The sequence below is a fragment of the Oryx dammah genome, unplaced genomic scaffold (genome assembly GCF_014754425.2).
Source record: "Oryx dammah isolate SB20612 unplaced genomic scaffold, SCBI_Odam_1.1 HiC_scaffold_4, whole genome shotgun sequence".
NCBI classification, from domain to species: domain Eukaryota; kingdom Metazoa; phylum Chordata; class Mammalia; order Artiodactyla; family Bovidae; genus Oryx; species Oryx dammah.
The window spans coordinates 25,809,991-25,826,312 of record NW_024070188.1 but is presented as its reverse complement, the minus strand read 5'-3'; the positions used below and the strand labels follow the sequence as shown (position 1 = coordinate 25,826,312).

Here is a 16,322-nt window from a genome sequence, read left to right as displayed (position 1 = left end):
GTCGTCCCCTTCTCCTCCTGCCCCCAGTCCCTCCCAGCATCAGAGTCCTGTCCAATGAGTCAACTCTTCACATGAGGTGGCCAAAGTACTGGAGCTTCAGCTTTAGCATCATTCCTTCCAAAGAAATCCCCAGGGTTGATCTTCAGAATGGACTGGTTGGATCTCCTTGCAGTCCAAGGGACTCTCAAGAGTCTTCTCCAACACCACAGTTCAAAAGCATCAATTCTTCGGCGCTCAGCCTTCTTCACAGTCCAACTCTCACATCCATACATGACCACTGGAAAAACCATAGCCTTGACTAGATAGACCTTAGTCGGCAAAGTAATGTCTCTGCTTTTCAATATACTATCTAGGTTGGTCATAACTTTTCTTCCAAGGAGTAAGCGTCTTTTAATTTCATGGCTGCAGTCACCATCTGCAGTGATTTTGGAGCCCCCAAAAATAAAGTCTGACACTGTTTCCACTGTTTCCCCATCTATTTCCCATGAAGTGATGGGACCAGATGCCAGGATCTTCGTTCACTCTCCTCTTTCACTTTCATCAAGAGGCTTTTTAGTTCCTCTTCACTTTCTGCCATAAGGGTGGTGTCATCTGCATATCTGAGGTTACTGATATTTCTCCTGGCAATCTTGATTCCAGCTTGTGTTTCTTCCAGCCCAGCGTTTCTCATGATGGACTCTGCATAGAAGTTAAATAAGCAGGGTGACAATATACAGCCTTGAAGTACTCCTTTTCCTATTTGGAACCAGTCTGTTGTTCCACGTCCAGTTCTAACTGTTGCTTCCTGACCTGCATACAGATTTCTCAACAGGCAGGTTAGGTGGTCTGGTATTCTCATCTCTTTCAGAATTTTCCACAGTTTATTGTGATCCACACAGTTAAAGGCTTTGGCATAGTCAATAAAGCAGAAATAGATGTCTTTCTGGAACTCTCTTGCTTTTTCCATGATCCAGCGGATGTTGGCAATTTGATCTCTGTTTCCTCTGCCTTTTCTAAAACCGGCTTGAACATCAGGGAGTTCACGGTTCACGTATTGCTGAAAGCTGGCTTGGAGAATTTTGAGCATTACTTTACTAGCATGTGAGACGAGTGCAATTGTGCGGTAGTTTGAGCATTCTTTGGCATTGCCTTTCTTTGGAATTGGAATGAAAACTGAGAGCTACTGCATGATCAAAACTCACTCACCAGGTGGTGAGCAATACAGAAGTTTATTCATTTCTATGTTATTTTAAACCTAACTAAACTTGTACCGTCTAAAATACATTCTCATAACAACTTATATAAATGGTGTGAATTAGCATTTAGCTGCAGAAAATATCAGTCATAATCATACACTATTTTTATCAGAAAATACTGTAATTTATACTATAATAGTGTCTCTTCAATGTAGAAATAATTGTTAGTAGTCCTGGGACAGGCTTAAAATTTTGGTTTAGTCTCAGATACTATTTGAGAGTTCAAATAACTCTAAATTAATACTAAAACAAAAGTAAATGGACACAATGCTTCTTTGCTTTCACATATGCTCCACCTTTCCTTTTGTGGATGAGAAATACTGCATTAGACCATGTTCTAAGAGTAATAATAAAGACTTTTGTAGATTACATTTACCTGATGCTAATTTAAGGGGGTCACAAGGACTGGCTGCACAGGGCACACAGGTATATGATTGTGTGTGTGCCCTTGCACATGTGCACAGAAGTAGTAGGTGGGAAGGTTCAAAAATATGCTACACTTCTGGATGTTGAGTCCTCAGCCCTGTGCGTTAGGAACAAACAGCTTAAAAGAAGAAAAAAGCTTACCTTGATTGTAAGATTTCTGGGGGAGCTCCTCCAATGTATATGTCTGTAAAAGGTATCTTCATCTTTTCATTATCCATGCTCTTGACATGTCGTCTGTCAACTACCAAAATCATTTTCTTATCATTGTGGTAAATGATTGAGATCTGGGAGAAATAATACATAATAAGTCCTGATCATTGCTTAACAATCAGCTTTTTGAAGATTGCTATGTATTTTAATTATTTAATAATAATTTAATTATTATTCATAATTATTTAATTATGTTGTAACAGCTGGGCCTCCATGATCTTATGCTTATTTGTTTACAAAATGGGCAATAGCTCTTCCTTCCTTACTCACAGACATGAAAACTCTTAGTCATATTACCAGAAGTTCCCATTTGCTGGAGAAGGATTACAAATGGATTCACAGCTAGCCCAAGAAAAATTCTGTTAGGAGATCAACTTTTTAATTAATATTTTGCTCCTTTGAGGGGATTCAGGAAAAAAGTGTAAACAGGTGCCTTCTGAACCCTGGTATGCATGTTGCTAGATGTCATTTTCTGGTGACACAATAAGCTTTAATGAATGTGGGAAAATTCTAGTCAGAGAAATAGTTAAAATATTCTTCTATTGTAAACCACCCTCATGACGGCTATGGACTTTGAACTGAAAAGAGAAATATAGCCTCTACTCTGCATTTTAGTTCAACTTAGATGATACTATGACTTCTACATATTTTATTAAAGTATAGATTTAAAGTAGTTGTTAGTAAAAACAGATGAAATATCAGTATACTGCACATCTGTGTCATGACAGATGAGCATTCTTTGTGGGTTCTCATTTTATAAGAAAATTTGTGTTACTATTTTCTAAGTTTTGGAGAAAAGGTTTAAAAAGGAAATTCTTCACTTCTATTTACTCTTTTTATATTTAATGGGACTAAGGAAAAAGCAAAAACAAAATAGCTGTATATCTACATTCTCATTTTCAAGAAATGTACAAAAGTGCCTCATAATCAATATACTGAATATCAATAGGAGTCCTTTGATCAATGAAGCAATTAAAATGTATCTTCACTGACTCTTTTACTGGAAACTCCAATATGACAAAAATGTCCACTCTTTTGAAGCAAATGTTATCCTCGAGTTGAGTATATGAGGGCCCTTCATTGGTTTTTATATGTGAAAGTGTTCAGTTTAATTACTTTCTTACCTATCTCATTTGACCATGTGATTAGATCAATAGATCCAAACACAAATAAAACAAAGCATTCAAACTGCAATGATCAGTACCTCATGGTATTTTGCATCATTAATTTGAGCTTTCTTTAATGTGTCTTCAAGATGCACAGGGCCATTGCTAAACCCAAAGTCATAGAACACATGTAGGTAACCATTGCGCATTTCCAAGCTGAAAAACATACTCTGTGGAGAAGAAAAAAAGTTGTAGACATGAGAGTCTGCTATTATGAAAGAGCAGGTTTAGCTGAATTTGAGAAATAACACTATACTCTTTATTACTGAAACTGTCTGAAGACTGCAGAAGTCTCCTGAAATTCTTACTATGAAATAAAAATCACAACTACATTCAGATCAGCAGTTATATCTCATACACCAAAGTTTTAATATTCACACACAATTTAAAACAATTATCTTCAACTGTTTTTACCTGTGAATTAATGAAAATTTAAATTTACCTTATTGATTTTTAACAATCTTGAAAACAGAGTACTATAGGCCATATGTATTCAATGGCCCTATTTAAGGCAATGTTTGAAAGTTGTAACAGGCCAACAGATGTGACTACCTTTCATTTTTAAGAGCAAAATTGGTACCACCGAAAAATAATTCCAAGGTATGCTGAAAAGAATCTTGGAAAATTATCAGTAAATACGGATAAAAGGAAAAGGCAGCCCACTTCTGTAACACTGGATTTACATAAATAAACATGGAATTATTATGCACTTAGATCACATGATATTCAACAACCAAAGTAATTCTATAACACTCAAGTAATTTACTGGTCAGGCTTGCTTGTTTTAGAAGACAGTTCACAGACACAAGAATTCAGTGGATATGAAGAATAAAGTATTATGGTTGTTCTTCGGTTGCCAAGTCGTGTCCGACTCCCCAACCCTAACTATCTCCTGGAGTTTGTTCAAATTTATGTTCATTGAGTTGGTGATGGTAAAGTCCCTATTTCACTGACAGTGATCTCTTGGACAGAGTTTATATACTCCTAAGAATGTGGTACACAATCCACTGGGGAATAGAAAGAAAACATTTCAACTTTTATTTATATTCATTTAAAAACTCTAAAATAGAGAAGCCAACTTTTAATATTTAATACATAGATTTACTCTGGGCCTTCATTTTGTCCTTTGAGTGGGTTTTCACAGGATTCAGATTCACACTTTGAGAATGAAGTTTCACACTTGAAGGTGGGCCATGGCCCACTCTGCACTGATTTCTTTGTGTTTAGCCTATTGCAATTACTGCAGTTTATGGGCACCTGGTTACATGGATTTATGAATAAGGCCACTTAATAATAGAATATTTATAATGATTTTCTATTGAAATATTGTGATGTGAAAATATTTTGAGACACATAGATATTTTCAGATTCCTACAAATTACTAAAAATGTGGTCAAATTTCGAGAGCATTACACATTTGCTTTATAAAATGAATTATTCTAAACTTACTGACTTTTACTTGTGATGACAAATGTCTTTTAGTAGTATGAAACCCACTAGCTACTTAAAAAATATACTTGATCTGTTGTTTCAAGGTAGGGACATTATAACAATGAAGGAGAAACTATTTTGGTGGGGAAGAAAGTTGTACTCTGGAGAGAGAGTTTTTTTAAAAAAAGAATCTGAAAATTTTTCTACTGTTAAGTAAATTTGCTGATGAAAACAATGTAATTTTTCATTTTTATGTACTACCATAAAAACTCTCATATCTACACTGCTAAAACTTTTTTGGAAAAAGAAGTTTTTTTTTTTTAAGTTTAAAGTTTTTCAAATGAAGATTTTTAATGGTCTTGAATTCTTTTGTTAAAGTTTACAAAATGATATATTATCTGATTAGCTTCCAAGAACTGACATCAGGGAAGATGAAAATGTGCCAGCCATTTTCAAAGACAACTTCTGCCAATCAGTGAATGAAATAATAATGATATCAGGATTTACTAAGCATAGCCAATAATATACTTCCAACATTTTTATTTATATGAGTTATCTTGTCTAGTCATGACAGCCAATAAAACTTAGTACTGAAATAAACTGGACTCACGATAAGACTTTAGTATCACAAAGAATTTAATGTGACTTTAAAAATACTTAAACATATTTAATTACATTGTTCTCACTAATACTACCATTAATAATTTTTGTCTCACTAGCAAAATAAAAATAATTTTTAAACTTCCTTGTTTTCTTGCCTGGAGAATCTCATGAACAGAGGAGCCTGGAGGGCTACAATCCATGGGGTCGCAAGAGTTGGACATGACTTAGCAGCTAAACCACTAACACCATTTTAAACTTGCATTTATTTCAGCATTTTATATTTATATAAATTATATTTCTCCTAGTTTTAAATATTATATTCATATATAGTATGTGTATATCATTAATAAAGAAATACATATATATATATATGTTAAGCATTCAAACTCTCTTTTAACTGATTATGGCATATGATTTAAAAAGTAAGTGCTAAATTTCTGTAGACATATACAAAGAGCTGGACATGACTAAGCGACTGAACTGATGCTCATTTAGATCTTGGTGCTGATTTTCATCAAAGTTCTCTAAGTTTATTGAATGTATTATATTTAATATATATCTAAAAATATAGCGTGGGTGGCTGCGACTGGTGCACATAGCACGGCTGAGAGGAGCTACCCCATGTCTGAAGTCAGGGGCAGAAGCCGGGAGGACCCCATGCCCAAGAGGTGGTGGCCAAGAGGAGTTACCCCACGTCCGAGGTCAGGGGCAGTGGCCGAGAGTGCCAGGCTGCGACGGCGCAGAAACTGCCGAGAGGAGCTACCCCTTGTCCAAGGTCAGGGGCGGCGGCCAGGAGGAGCTACCCAACCTCTGAGGTCAGGGGCGGCAGCCGAGAGTGCAGCCAAGAGGAGCTACCCCACGTCCAAGGCCAGGGGATGCAGCCGGGAGGAGCAACCCCACGTCCAAGGAGTGGTGGCTGCACGGGCACAGGAGGGCCTAGAGGAGCTATTCCACGTTCAAGGTCAGGAGGGGCAGTGGTGAGGAGATACCCCTTGTCCAAGGTAAGGAGCAGCAGCTGCGCTTTGCTGGAGCGGCTGTGAAGAGACACCCCATGTCCAAGGTAAGAGAAACCCAAGTAAGACGGTAGGTGTTGCAAGAGGGCATCAGAGGGCAGACACACTGAAACCATAATCACAGAAAACTAGTCAATCTAATCACACTAGGACCACAGCCTTGTCTAACTCAATGAAACTAAGCCATGCCCATGGGGCCACCCAAGACGGGCGGGTCATGGTGGAGAGGCCTGACAGAATGTGGTCCACTGGAGAAGGGAATGGCAAACCACTTCAGTATTCTTGTCTTGAGAACCCCATGAACAGTATGAAAAGGTAAAATGATAGGATACTGAAAGAGGAACTCCCCAGGTCAGTAGGTGCCCAATATGCTACTGGAGATCAGTGGAGGAATAACTCCAGAAAGAATGAAGGGATGGAGCCAAAGCAAAAACAATACCCAGTTGTGGATATGACTGGTGATTAGAAGCAAGGTCTGATGTTGTAAAGAGCAATATTGCATAGGAACCTGGAATGTCAGGTCCATGAATCAAGGCAAATTGGAAGTGGTCAAACAAGAGATGGCAAGAGTGAACGTCAACATTCCAGGAATCAGCGAACTAAAATGGACTGGAATGGGTGAATTTAACTCAGATGACCATTATATCTACTACTGCGGGCAGGTATCCCTCAGAAGAAATGACATAGCTATCGTGGTCAACAAAAGAGTCCGAAATGCAGTACTTGGATGCAATATTCAATATCACAGTAATCCAAGTCTATGCCCCAACCAGTTACGCTGAAGAAGCTGAAGTTGAATGGTTGGTTCTATGAAGACCTATAAGACCTTTTAGAACTAACATCCAAAAAAGATGTCCTTTTCATTATAGGGGACTGGAATGCAAAAGTAGGAAGTCTAGAAACACCTGGAGTAATAGGCAAATTTGGTCTTGGAATACGGAATGAAGCAGGGCAAAGACTAATAGAGTTTTGCCAAGAAAATGCACTGGTCATAGCAAATACCCTATTCCAACAAACACAAGAGAAGACTCTACACATGGACATCACCAGATGGTCAACACCGAAATCAGACTGATTATATTCTTTGCAGCCAAAGATGGAGAAGCTCTATACAGTCAACAAAAACAAGACCAGGAGCTGACTGTGGCTCAGATCACGAACTCCTTATTATCAAATACAGACTTAAGTTGAAGAAGGAGGAAAACCACTAGACCATTCAGGTATGACCTAAATCAAATCCCTTATGATTATACAGTGGAAGTGAGAAATAGATTTAAGGGACTAGATCTGACAGACAGAGTGCCTGATGAACTATGGAATGAGGTTCGTGACACTGTACAGGAGACAGGGATCAAGACCATCCCCATGGAAAAGAAATGCAAAAAAAGCAAAATGGCTGTCTGGGGAGGCCTTACAAATAGCTGTGAAAAGAACAGAAGTGAAAAGCAAAGGAAAAAAGGAAAGATATAAGCATTGGAATGCAGAGTTCCAAAGAATAGCAAGGAGAGATAAGAAAGCCTTCCTCAGCAATCAATGCAAAGAAATAGAGGAAAACAATAGAATGGGAAAGACTAGAGATCTCTTCAAGAAAATTAGAGATACCAAGGGAATATTTCATGCAAAGATGGGCTCGATAAAGGACAGAAATAGTATGGACCTAACAGAAGCAGAAGATATTAAGAAGAGGTGGCAAGAATACACAGAAGAACTGTACAAAAAAGATCTTCAAGACCAAGATAATCACGATGGTGTGATCACTCACCTAGAGCCAGAAATCTTGGAATGTGAAGTCAAGTGGGCCTTAGAAAGCATCACTATGAACAAAGCTAGTGGAGGTGATGGAATTCCAGTTGAGCTATTTCAAATCCTGAAAGATGATGCTGTGAAAGTGCTGCACTCAATATGCCAGCAAATTTGGAAAACTCAGCAGTGGCCACAGGACTGGAAAAGGTCAGTTTTCATTCTAATCCCAAAGAAAGGCAATGCCAAAGAATGCTCAAACTATCACACAATTGCACTCATCTCACACGCTGGTAAAGTAATGCTCAAAATTCTCCAAGCCAGGCTTCAGCAATATGTGAACCGTGAACTTCCAGATGTTCAAGCTGATTTTAGAAAAGGCAGAGGAACCAGAGATCAAATTGCCAACATCCGCTGGATCATGGAAAAAGCAAGAGTTCCAGAAAAACATCTATTTCTGCTTTACTGACTATGCCAAAGCCTTTGACTGTGTGGATCACAACAGACTGTGGAAAATTCTGAAAGAGATGGGAATACCAGACCACCTGACCTGCTTCTTGAGAAACCTATATGCAGGTCAGGAAGCAACAGTTAGAACTGGACGTGGAACAACAGACTGGTTCCAAATAGGGAAAGGAGTACGTCAAGGCTGTATATTGTCACCCTGCTTATTTAACTTCTATGCAGGGTACATCATGAGAAACGCTGAGCTGGAAGAAGCACAAGCTGGAATCAAGATTGCCAGGAGAAATATCAATAACCTCAGATATGCAGATGACACCACCCTTATGGCAGAAAGTGAAGAGGAACTAAAAAGCCTCTTGACGAAAATGAAAGTGGAGCGTGAAAAAGTTGGCTTAAAGCTCAACATTCAGAAAATGAAGATCCTGGCATCTGGTCCCATCACTTCATGGGAAATAGATGGGGAAACAGTGGAAACAGTGTCAGACTTTATATTTTTGGGCTCCAAAATCACTACAGATGGTGACTGCAGCCATGAAATTAAAAGATGCTTTTACTCCTTGGAAGAAAAGTTATGACCAACCTAGATAGCATATTGAAAAGCAGAGACATTACTTTGCCAACAAAGGTCCGTCTAGTCAAGGCTATGGTTTTTCCAGTGGTCATGTATGGATGTGAGAGTTGAACTGTGAAGAAGGCTGAGCGCTGAAGAATAGATGCTTTTGAACTGTGGTGTTGGAGAAGACTCTTGAGAGTCCCTTGGACTGCAAGGAGATCCAACCAGTCTATTCTGAAGGAGATCAACCGTGGGATTTCTTTGGAAGGAATGATGCTAAAGCTGAAGCTCCAGTACTTTGGCCACCTCATGTGAAGAGTTGACTCATTGGAAAAGACTTTGATGCTGGGAGGGATTGGGGGCAGGAGGAGAAGGGGACGACAGAGGATGAGATGGCTGGATGGCATCACTGACTCGATGGACGTGAATCTGAGTGAACTCAGGGAGTTGGTGATGGACAGGGAGGCCTGGCGTGCTGCGATTCATGGGGTTGCAAAGAGTCGGACACGACTGAGCGACTGAACTGAAATGAACTGAACCGAAATAAATAGCGCAGGGAAATGCCATTTCATGGCTGCTTTTCCTACTGCTGACATCATGTCCCTGCAGGAAAAGAAAACCAATTTTGCTTTATAAACTAAACCTTAGTTTTATTGCATGACACACTCAACTTGGGAAGGTTCCTAGAAACATGCATGGTGGAAAGTAAAGGCAATCAGACAGAAGATGTAGGACTTTTTACTCACTCCGTTGACCATGAGGAGCACGAGGCCATTGTCAGCTGGCGTTCTAACTTCAATGTCAAAGCGAGTCACCTGACCAAACTTCCCCCTCCTCGTGATATCCCTCACTATGGCATAACTAGAGCCGTCAAAGAAATAGCTGGCAGCCCGACTCTGCGTAAAGGCCAGTTTGTCTCTGAAATAAAAATGCAAGGATCATATAAACATGACTGTATCTGTTATGCTTTCAAATGAGGTTTTTTTCAACACATTTTCATGACATTTTCCATGGGTCTTACAGCATTTAAATGAAGTCCTGATGTCTGCATGTGAGACATAAAGAAGCATTTAAAAAAAACTGTGATGTATTTTTTTTCTTAGCACCCTGTGTGCTAAGATAACAGAAGGTTCTAGTGAGAGCCTAGTTTCTGTTATCCAAAACCAAAGCTGCAATTTAGGAGTTTAACTTTTTAATAATTTTGCATGCTCATTATGATAGAGAATAATTGAAAAGCTGTTTACATGCATGACTATTAAGCAGTTTCAAAATTCATTTTCCCCAAGAAAAGACTAAAAACCTGAATATTGTCCCACACTTGTCCTGTCTGCAGCTCTTGCATAGCCATCAAATTTTTCGTGCTCTTAGTGCTCTTACCTGGCACAGGGCACTGATTTGGAGGGGTCCATATTATAGATGTGCTTAAAGTTGTACAAGCTGATCACATCATTATTCACAGTGGCCAGTTCCAGGCAGCCAACAAAGCCAGGCAGGTTTAAGCTAGCAGGGAGCTGTGAAACAAAGTGAAGTCAATTCTCCCATGACTACATTTCATCCAGTTCACACAGATCAGGCTGGGAGACAAAGGTCAAGGGGACCTTCCCATTGACAGAAATATCATTCTAGACCTGAATTTGTGTCAATTCTATGCCAAACCATTCAGATAGAGAATGACTGTTCAGTTGTTCGTATCTTAGCAGAGAGGGTGTGGGTTTACAGACCATATACTATGTGCCAGTCACTCGCCTGACAATGCATTCATGACCAAAGTCAATCCTCACGCTAGCTCCATGAGGTAGGTATTCCTGTCCTCACATAAAAAGAGAGGAAGTAATTCTCAGAAAAGTTCAATAATGTGCCTCTAACTAGTAATAGTTCTGCACCTGAAATTGTAGATCAACTCCTTATCTTCTTGGGCCCTTCCTGAATCTGCCCTTCATCAGGTCTCATCTGTCTCCCTAGATCCTACCCCTCCCACATCCCAGGTATTTCATTTCCTGCTTGTGTATCAGCTGAAATAGCTGAGTTTTTGAAACTGTCATCTGTAAACCTGAAGACTAGCTATAAACCTACAAGGTACAGGCATTTTTGCAGTAGGTGGGGTAATATTAATTATAAATGCATGTATCAGGATGAAACACATTTGATATTCAAGTTTTAGCTATAGCATGAAAGTATTTGACACTATGAAAACATGTGTAGCAGAGATAAGATTTACACAGCATGTTTACAGACCCTGATTCAGAATTCTACCACCCACTGACCTAAACTCTATTTTTAAGGTATCAAGGTTTCCACTCAACCCCGAGTCACTGTAGGTGTTATGGACTTCTAAAAACAATCATTGTAGATTTGCAATTAAGCAAAAATATGGCTGGATAGCTCACCTTGAAGTTTGATGGCACGCCTCCAACATAAAACACAGTGTCTTCGGGATCCAGATCCAACAAGGAGTCATCTCCAGCAAATTCCCCCTTTTTAATAAACTTTTCCTCTGCGGTGCTACTTAGACTTGGGACTGTTAAAAACACCTTTCCATGTTTTCCTACCCTGTTCAGATAAAGAGTTTTCATTCCTTCAGTTCAGTTCAGTTCAGTTCAGTTGCTCAGTCGTGTCCAACTCTTTGTGACCCCATGAATCGCAGCACGCCAGGCCTCCCTGTCCATCACCAACCTTAGTAGCCAGATAATTTGTATATGTTATTTGTTTTTATTTTTAGATGTCAAAATGTGAAAATCTGTTCATCACAGACTTGGTGACTTGATTTTGTCATTTTCATAAGCATTTACAGAATGTCAACAATCAATGGGAAGGGGACAAACCACATTCCACGTTGGAATTGGATTTGTGGATTGGCCAGATTAGGAAAAAAAAAAACTAATAATCAGATTTGTATTTAGAAGTGATGACTATTTTTTCTAATTTTTTGTTTTCTACTAAAGTACTTGTGAAGAAATACATAAATAATGGAAGAAAGAGGAGTAACATCCACAGAAAGACTGTGTGTATATATCTGTGTGTGTGTGAGTGCATTCAATAGATTTCTTATGAAATGTGCAGATCATCCCTGCATCATGGACTCACTTTACCTTTCAATCTTGACAATGCTGAAGTAAGCAGGCCAGGTACTGACAGGCTTGGAGTCCAGGGGAATCTCTACATCCTTAGTTCCCAAATTATAAACGTACACCAGGTTGTCATTTTTGATTGCAAGACCCATGTACTCTTTTTTGGCCTGAAATGTTAGAAGTCTTGTAAATAAAATTCATATGAATTAATATCATCTTTTGTTCTCATTTCTTTAAAGGACGATTAGCAATCTAAACGTTTGGCTGTCTATAAGGCTGTCTTGAATTATTACCAGAGTGCCTATTAGACTGGGCAGCACCTCCTCCTTTCCAGCCCCACTATGGCTGCATCAGTATGAGGCCCCTGCCCACTACCCACCCCCCACTACACCCCTCTGTGCCTGTCTAAGTATACCCTGGACAGGAAGGCAAGCAACTCTGGGCTTATGGACATTTGATGGCTGCCCGGAAGGTGCTAACCTTGTTTCGTTAATCTGGGAATATAATGCCGCCTGCCAATACAGACTGCTATATACCTTCAAGCAGGGTTCAGCATTAAACATTGTAAGTCTCTATACTCTGGATGTCTTTGAAATGCAGCATTCAGACTCCTGAGTTTGCAGTGTGAGGGTGATATGAGCAAAACCACAGAACTATCCCCCACAGAGGAAGAATTACCTGTCCCACACAAAGAAGGAATTGCTACTTTAGTCTTGGCCGTCTGATCTACACCTTCTGAGGTGCTAGAATGGGAATTTTGTTTGTTTGCACAGGTAGTTTTTTTTTTTGAGGCAAGAAAAAAGCACTTATCTTTCCTTTTAATGTAATTCCATCTTTTAAAACCACTTGCTCTTACGTTTTTGCTTCCGAGGTACAGGATGAACTGATCTGCAGTCACAGCCAGTTCCGACTGCTTCACAGGAGGAGGCTTCATGTACAGGCTCAGAGATGTATAGGTCTTTAAGTCATCCATGCTGGCTCTGGGGTGAACCTCGACTGCCGACTGGCCATCAAACATCATGGAGACTTGGATCTGAAGTTAGAAAATTATTTCATTAAAATGCAGAAGTACAGAAATGGGCACAGTGCTTTCCCATGGACTCAGTGGGCTTCCCTCATTTCTTATGAGGTCTCTGAGCTTTACTCATGGCCTCCAAGCCTTTGTTTACTTATGTCCTCATCTTGTTGGAGAAAGGATTTAAAGAAGATAATACAGCTTAAATTTAAAGCTAGGTGAAAGAAAGCAAAACAAAAAGGCAACAAAGTAGGTCTAAGAATGAGGGTAAATATGAATTCCACAATGAACTACATCTTTGGTTAAAGTGAACTAAACAGCTTGAAAGGATACTTTGTTATACAATTCACAAGGTCTATAAATTTAACAACTAATTGATTAGGAGAATAATAACTAATCTTGGGTTCTAATACAGCTAGGACTTTTTCCCTAGGGTCTTCAAAAGAGGAGCACTGGTGAGGCTGTGAGCAGTATCCTAGACCATGTTTAGACAGTTGGGAGGGGTCTAGACCCAGCTCCTAAGTCTTATATGAGGTCTTGAAACTTGGCTCTACCACTTACTAGCTGTGGAACCATGAGCAAATCACTTAACCTGCAGTTTCCTCATCGTTAAATGAGGACAAAAGATTTGTTAAGAGGATGAAACAAGGAACTATAAAGTGTTTTCCAGTGTCTGGCTCTATCATAATAACTGTAATGATGACTTCATTAAGATATTCCTTATAATAATCCTTAGAAAGGCATCACAATGAAGCACAATTCAGAAAGTGCATTTCTAAGAGGCCCAATATAACATGCTGACCTGGTCTGATTCAAGGTGATTTTCAGAATATTCAGAAGTGGAAGGACTGTGTATATTCACGCTATTATGCAAATATTTATGAATAATTAGATATAGTACATCAATTGACTAATATTAATTTAGTTATTATTGATGGCAAGTGAGTTCAAGATTATATTTCCAAGTGCCTAAAGTGCAGCTGTCCTATGTTGCCAGTTGAGAAGAATACATCTTAGTAAATAACTCCAGTACTCTTGCCTGGAAAATCCCATGGACGGAGGAGCCTGGTAGGTTGCAGTCCATGGGGTCGCTAAGAGTTGGAACGACTGAGTGACTTCACTTTGACTTTTCACTTTCATGCATTGGAGAAGGAAATGGCAACCCACTCCAGTGTTCTTGCCTGGAGAATCCCAGGGACGGGGGAGCCTGGTGGGCTGCTATCTGTGGGGTCGCACAGAGTCAGACATGACTGAAGCGACTTAGCAGCAGCAGCAGCATATGGGGCTAAAGTCTGTAAAAATTGAGAGTATGAAAAAGATATCTATTTGTATTAGAAAGCATCTCCCTTTGGGGAGCTGTGTGGGTTCCCAAAGGCATTGCCAGGACTTTCTTCAGAAAATGGTTTTAGGTGATTAAGGCTCCTAAATTCTACTCCATAGAAATGAAAGTACCAGAAGGCATTCATAGAAACCTAGCTTCGGAAATGCCATTTACTGACAATAAATCTTTTCTGAAATGTTCTCCAAGGTATCTAAAAGGTGACTTGCGGTGTAGGGCTAATTACCATATATTATTTAAAAGTTAGCAATAATAATTTCCTTCATTACAAAACAGTTGATTTCCAATTCTTAATTCTGTCAGTAATTAGGGCCAATAGTCTGTTCAGGTTGACTTGCAATTGAGAAAATAAAACCAACCAAATAATAATTTGGTTGTTAAAAAAATCATGCTGGTCTATAAATGAATAAAAAACAAATTAGAAAAGGGGCCAAGAACAAGCCCTGTTGTGTCACAGTGAAAATGTTAATTGTTGTGTTAGGATATTTCCTATCAATGCTGGCACTAGTTACAGTGTTGTGTTGCTTCTGTGTAGCATGTCAGAATGGGGACTTTGTTGAAATTGTTCAGTTTAGCTGCTATGTGTTAAGCCTGTGGAGAGGTCAGTAAAAGTTTCGTATCATCTATGCTGTGCCAGAGAATTCTTTGAAAAGGCAGATGAGCAAGAATATTCCATTTAGCAATTACACAAAGATAGCTTTTAGGATAATGAATAGTAATAATAAAATTGAGTCTTTAATTGGGGTTGGCCTTCTTTGATTCCTTTTGCTCTAAGAGCTATTTTGACTAGGCTAATCTTGGCTACACATTAGAATCACTGAGGAGCTTAAAACAAAAACAAAAACAAAAACAAAAACAGGTTTTGAGCCCTCATCTAGAGAGCGTGATTATTGCTTTATGGTTGGGACCAGGAATTGGTTTGGTTTTCAAATCTCCTCGCTGAGTCTAATGAACAGATGGAGCTGAGAACTATCAAGCTGGATTATACGGTAGAAAGTTTCCAGCTCTGGAAGCTGCCCAAGGATCTAAGCTCAGCCTCACTCTGTCCTTATCACCGAGTGACTGATAATGACTCTTCACTGGTTACCTTGCTGGCAACACTTCTGGTCTGAGCAATGAGCTCTCGGATCCTTTGGATGCTGGCAGAAACATTGCTTGCAGGCCGCTTCTGTTCTACTGTACGAAGCTGATCCAGGAGCTGAGGGACAACCTCTGTCAGGTTTCCAACTGTGGTTAATAAAAATGAATCATTTGAGTAGATATCTCAGTAGTTAAGCGTACTTCAGCAATCAGGGTAAGAGATAACAAATGTGGTTACTTCTGGTAGAACTATAAGAAACTATATTTAATTCTAAAAAATTAATAGTTAAGTCCAAAGCATAATCAGTTTCTATCCTGCGATGTTTACAATACATCCTGCTGCTGCTGCTGCTGCTGCTAAGTCACTTCAGTTGTGTCTAACTCTGTGCGACCCCATAGATGGCAGCCCACCAGGCTCCCTGTCCCTGGGATTCTCCAGGCAAGAACACTGGAGTGGGTTGCCATTTCCTTCTCCAATGCATGAAAGTGAAAAGTGAAAGTGAAGTCGCTCAGTCGTGTCTGACCCTCAGTGACCCCATGGACTGCAGCCTTCCAGGCTCCTCCGTCCATGGGATTTTCCAGGCAAGAGTACTGGAGTGGGTTACAATACATATTGATCTATAAATTGTATGCAGAGCAAGCTGACATACAATGTACATTTCTAAAGGGTGGAACCCATGACAAATACACAGATGTTTCACTAAAGAGCACAAGTTCTGCTTACATTTCTAACTGATATAACAGGTCAAAAGAAATGCTGGGCAAGGTGGGATGGGTGGGAAGGTTTTTTTCTAAGATGCCTGTTCACTTATCACAATGCCACTGCAGTGGTCCCAGCAGAAGCAGAGCTGGATGGAAGAAATAAGGGAGTGTGCGTGCCCAGAAAAGTGGCAGTTGTGCCAAGGTTGGGGGTCATGATCTATGGGGAGTCATGATCTATGATCCTAGACGAAGGTGATAGTATGAGCAGACCATACT

At 39.6% G+C, this 16,322-nt stretch overlaps 1 protein-coding gene across 3 annotated transcripts in view; it reads right to left on the bottom strand.

Moving 5' to 3' along the window:
• LAMA4 (laminin subunit alpha 4) overlaps positions 1-16,322 on the bottom strand; it is a 148,611-nt gene that overhangs the window by 26,474 nt on the left and 105,815 nt on the right. For all 3 annotated transcript variants that reach the window (XM_040238466.1, XM_040238464.1, XM_040238465.1), the window contains 8 exons: positions 15,352-15,491; positions 12,767-12,943; positions 11,932-12,077; positions 11,230-11,392; positions 10,220-10,353; positions 9,589-9,760; positions 3,076-3,207; positions 1,803-1,945 (listed from right to left, as the gene is read on the bottom strand). In XM_040238466.1, the coding sequence (XP_040094400.1) occupies positions 1,803-1,945; positions 3,076-3,207; positions 9,589-9,760; positions 10,220-10,353; positions 11,230-11,392; positions 11,932-12,077; positions 12,767-12,943; positions 15,352-15,491 (1,207 nt within the window). The remainder of the gene's footprint in view (positions 1-1,802; positions 1,946-3,075; positions 3,208-9,588; positions 9,761-10,219; positions 10,354-11,229; positions 11,393-11,931; positions 12,078-12,766; positions 12,944-15,351; positions 15,492-16,322) is intronic.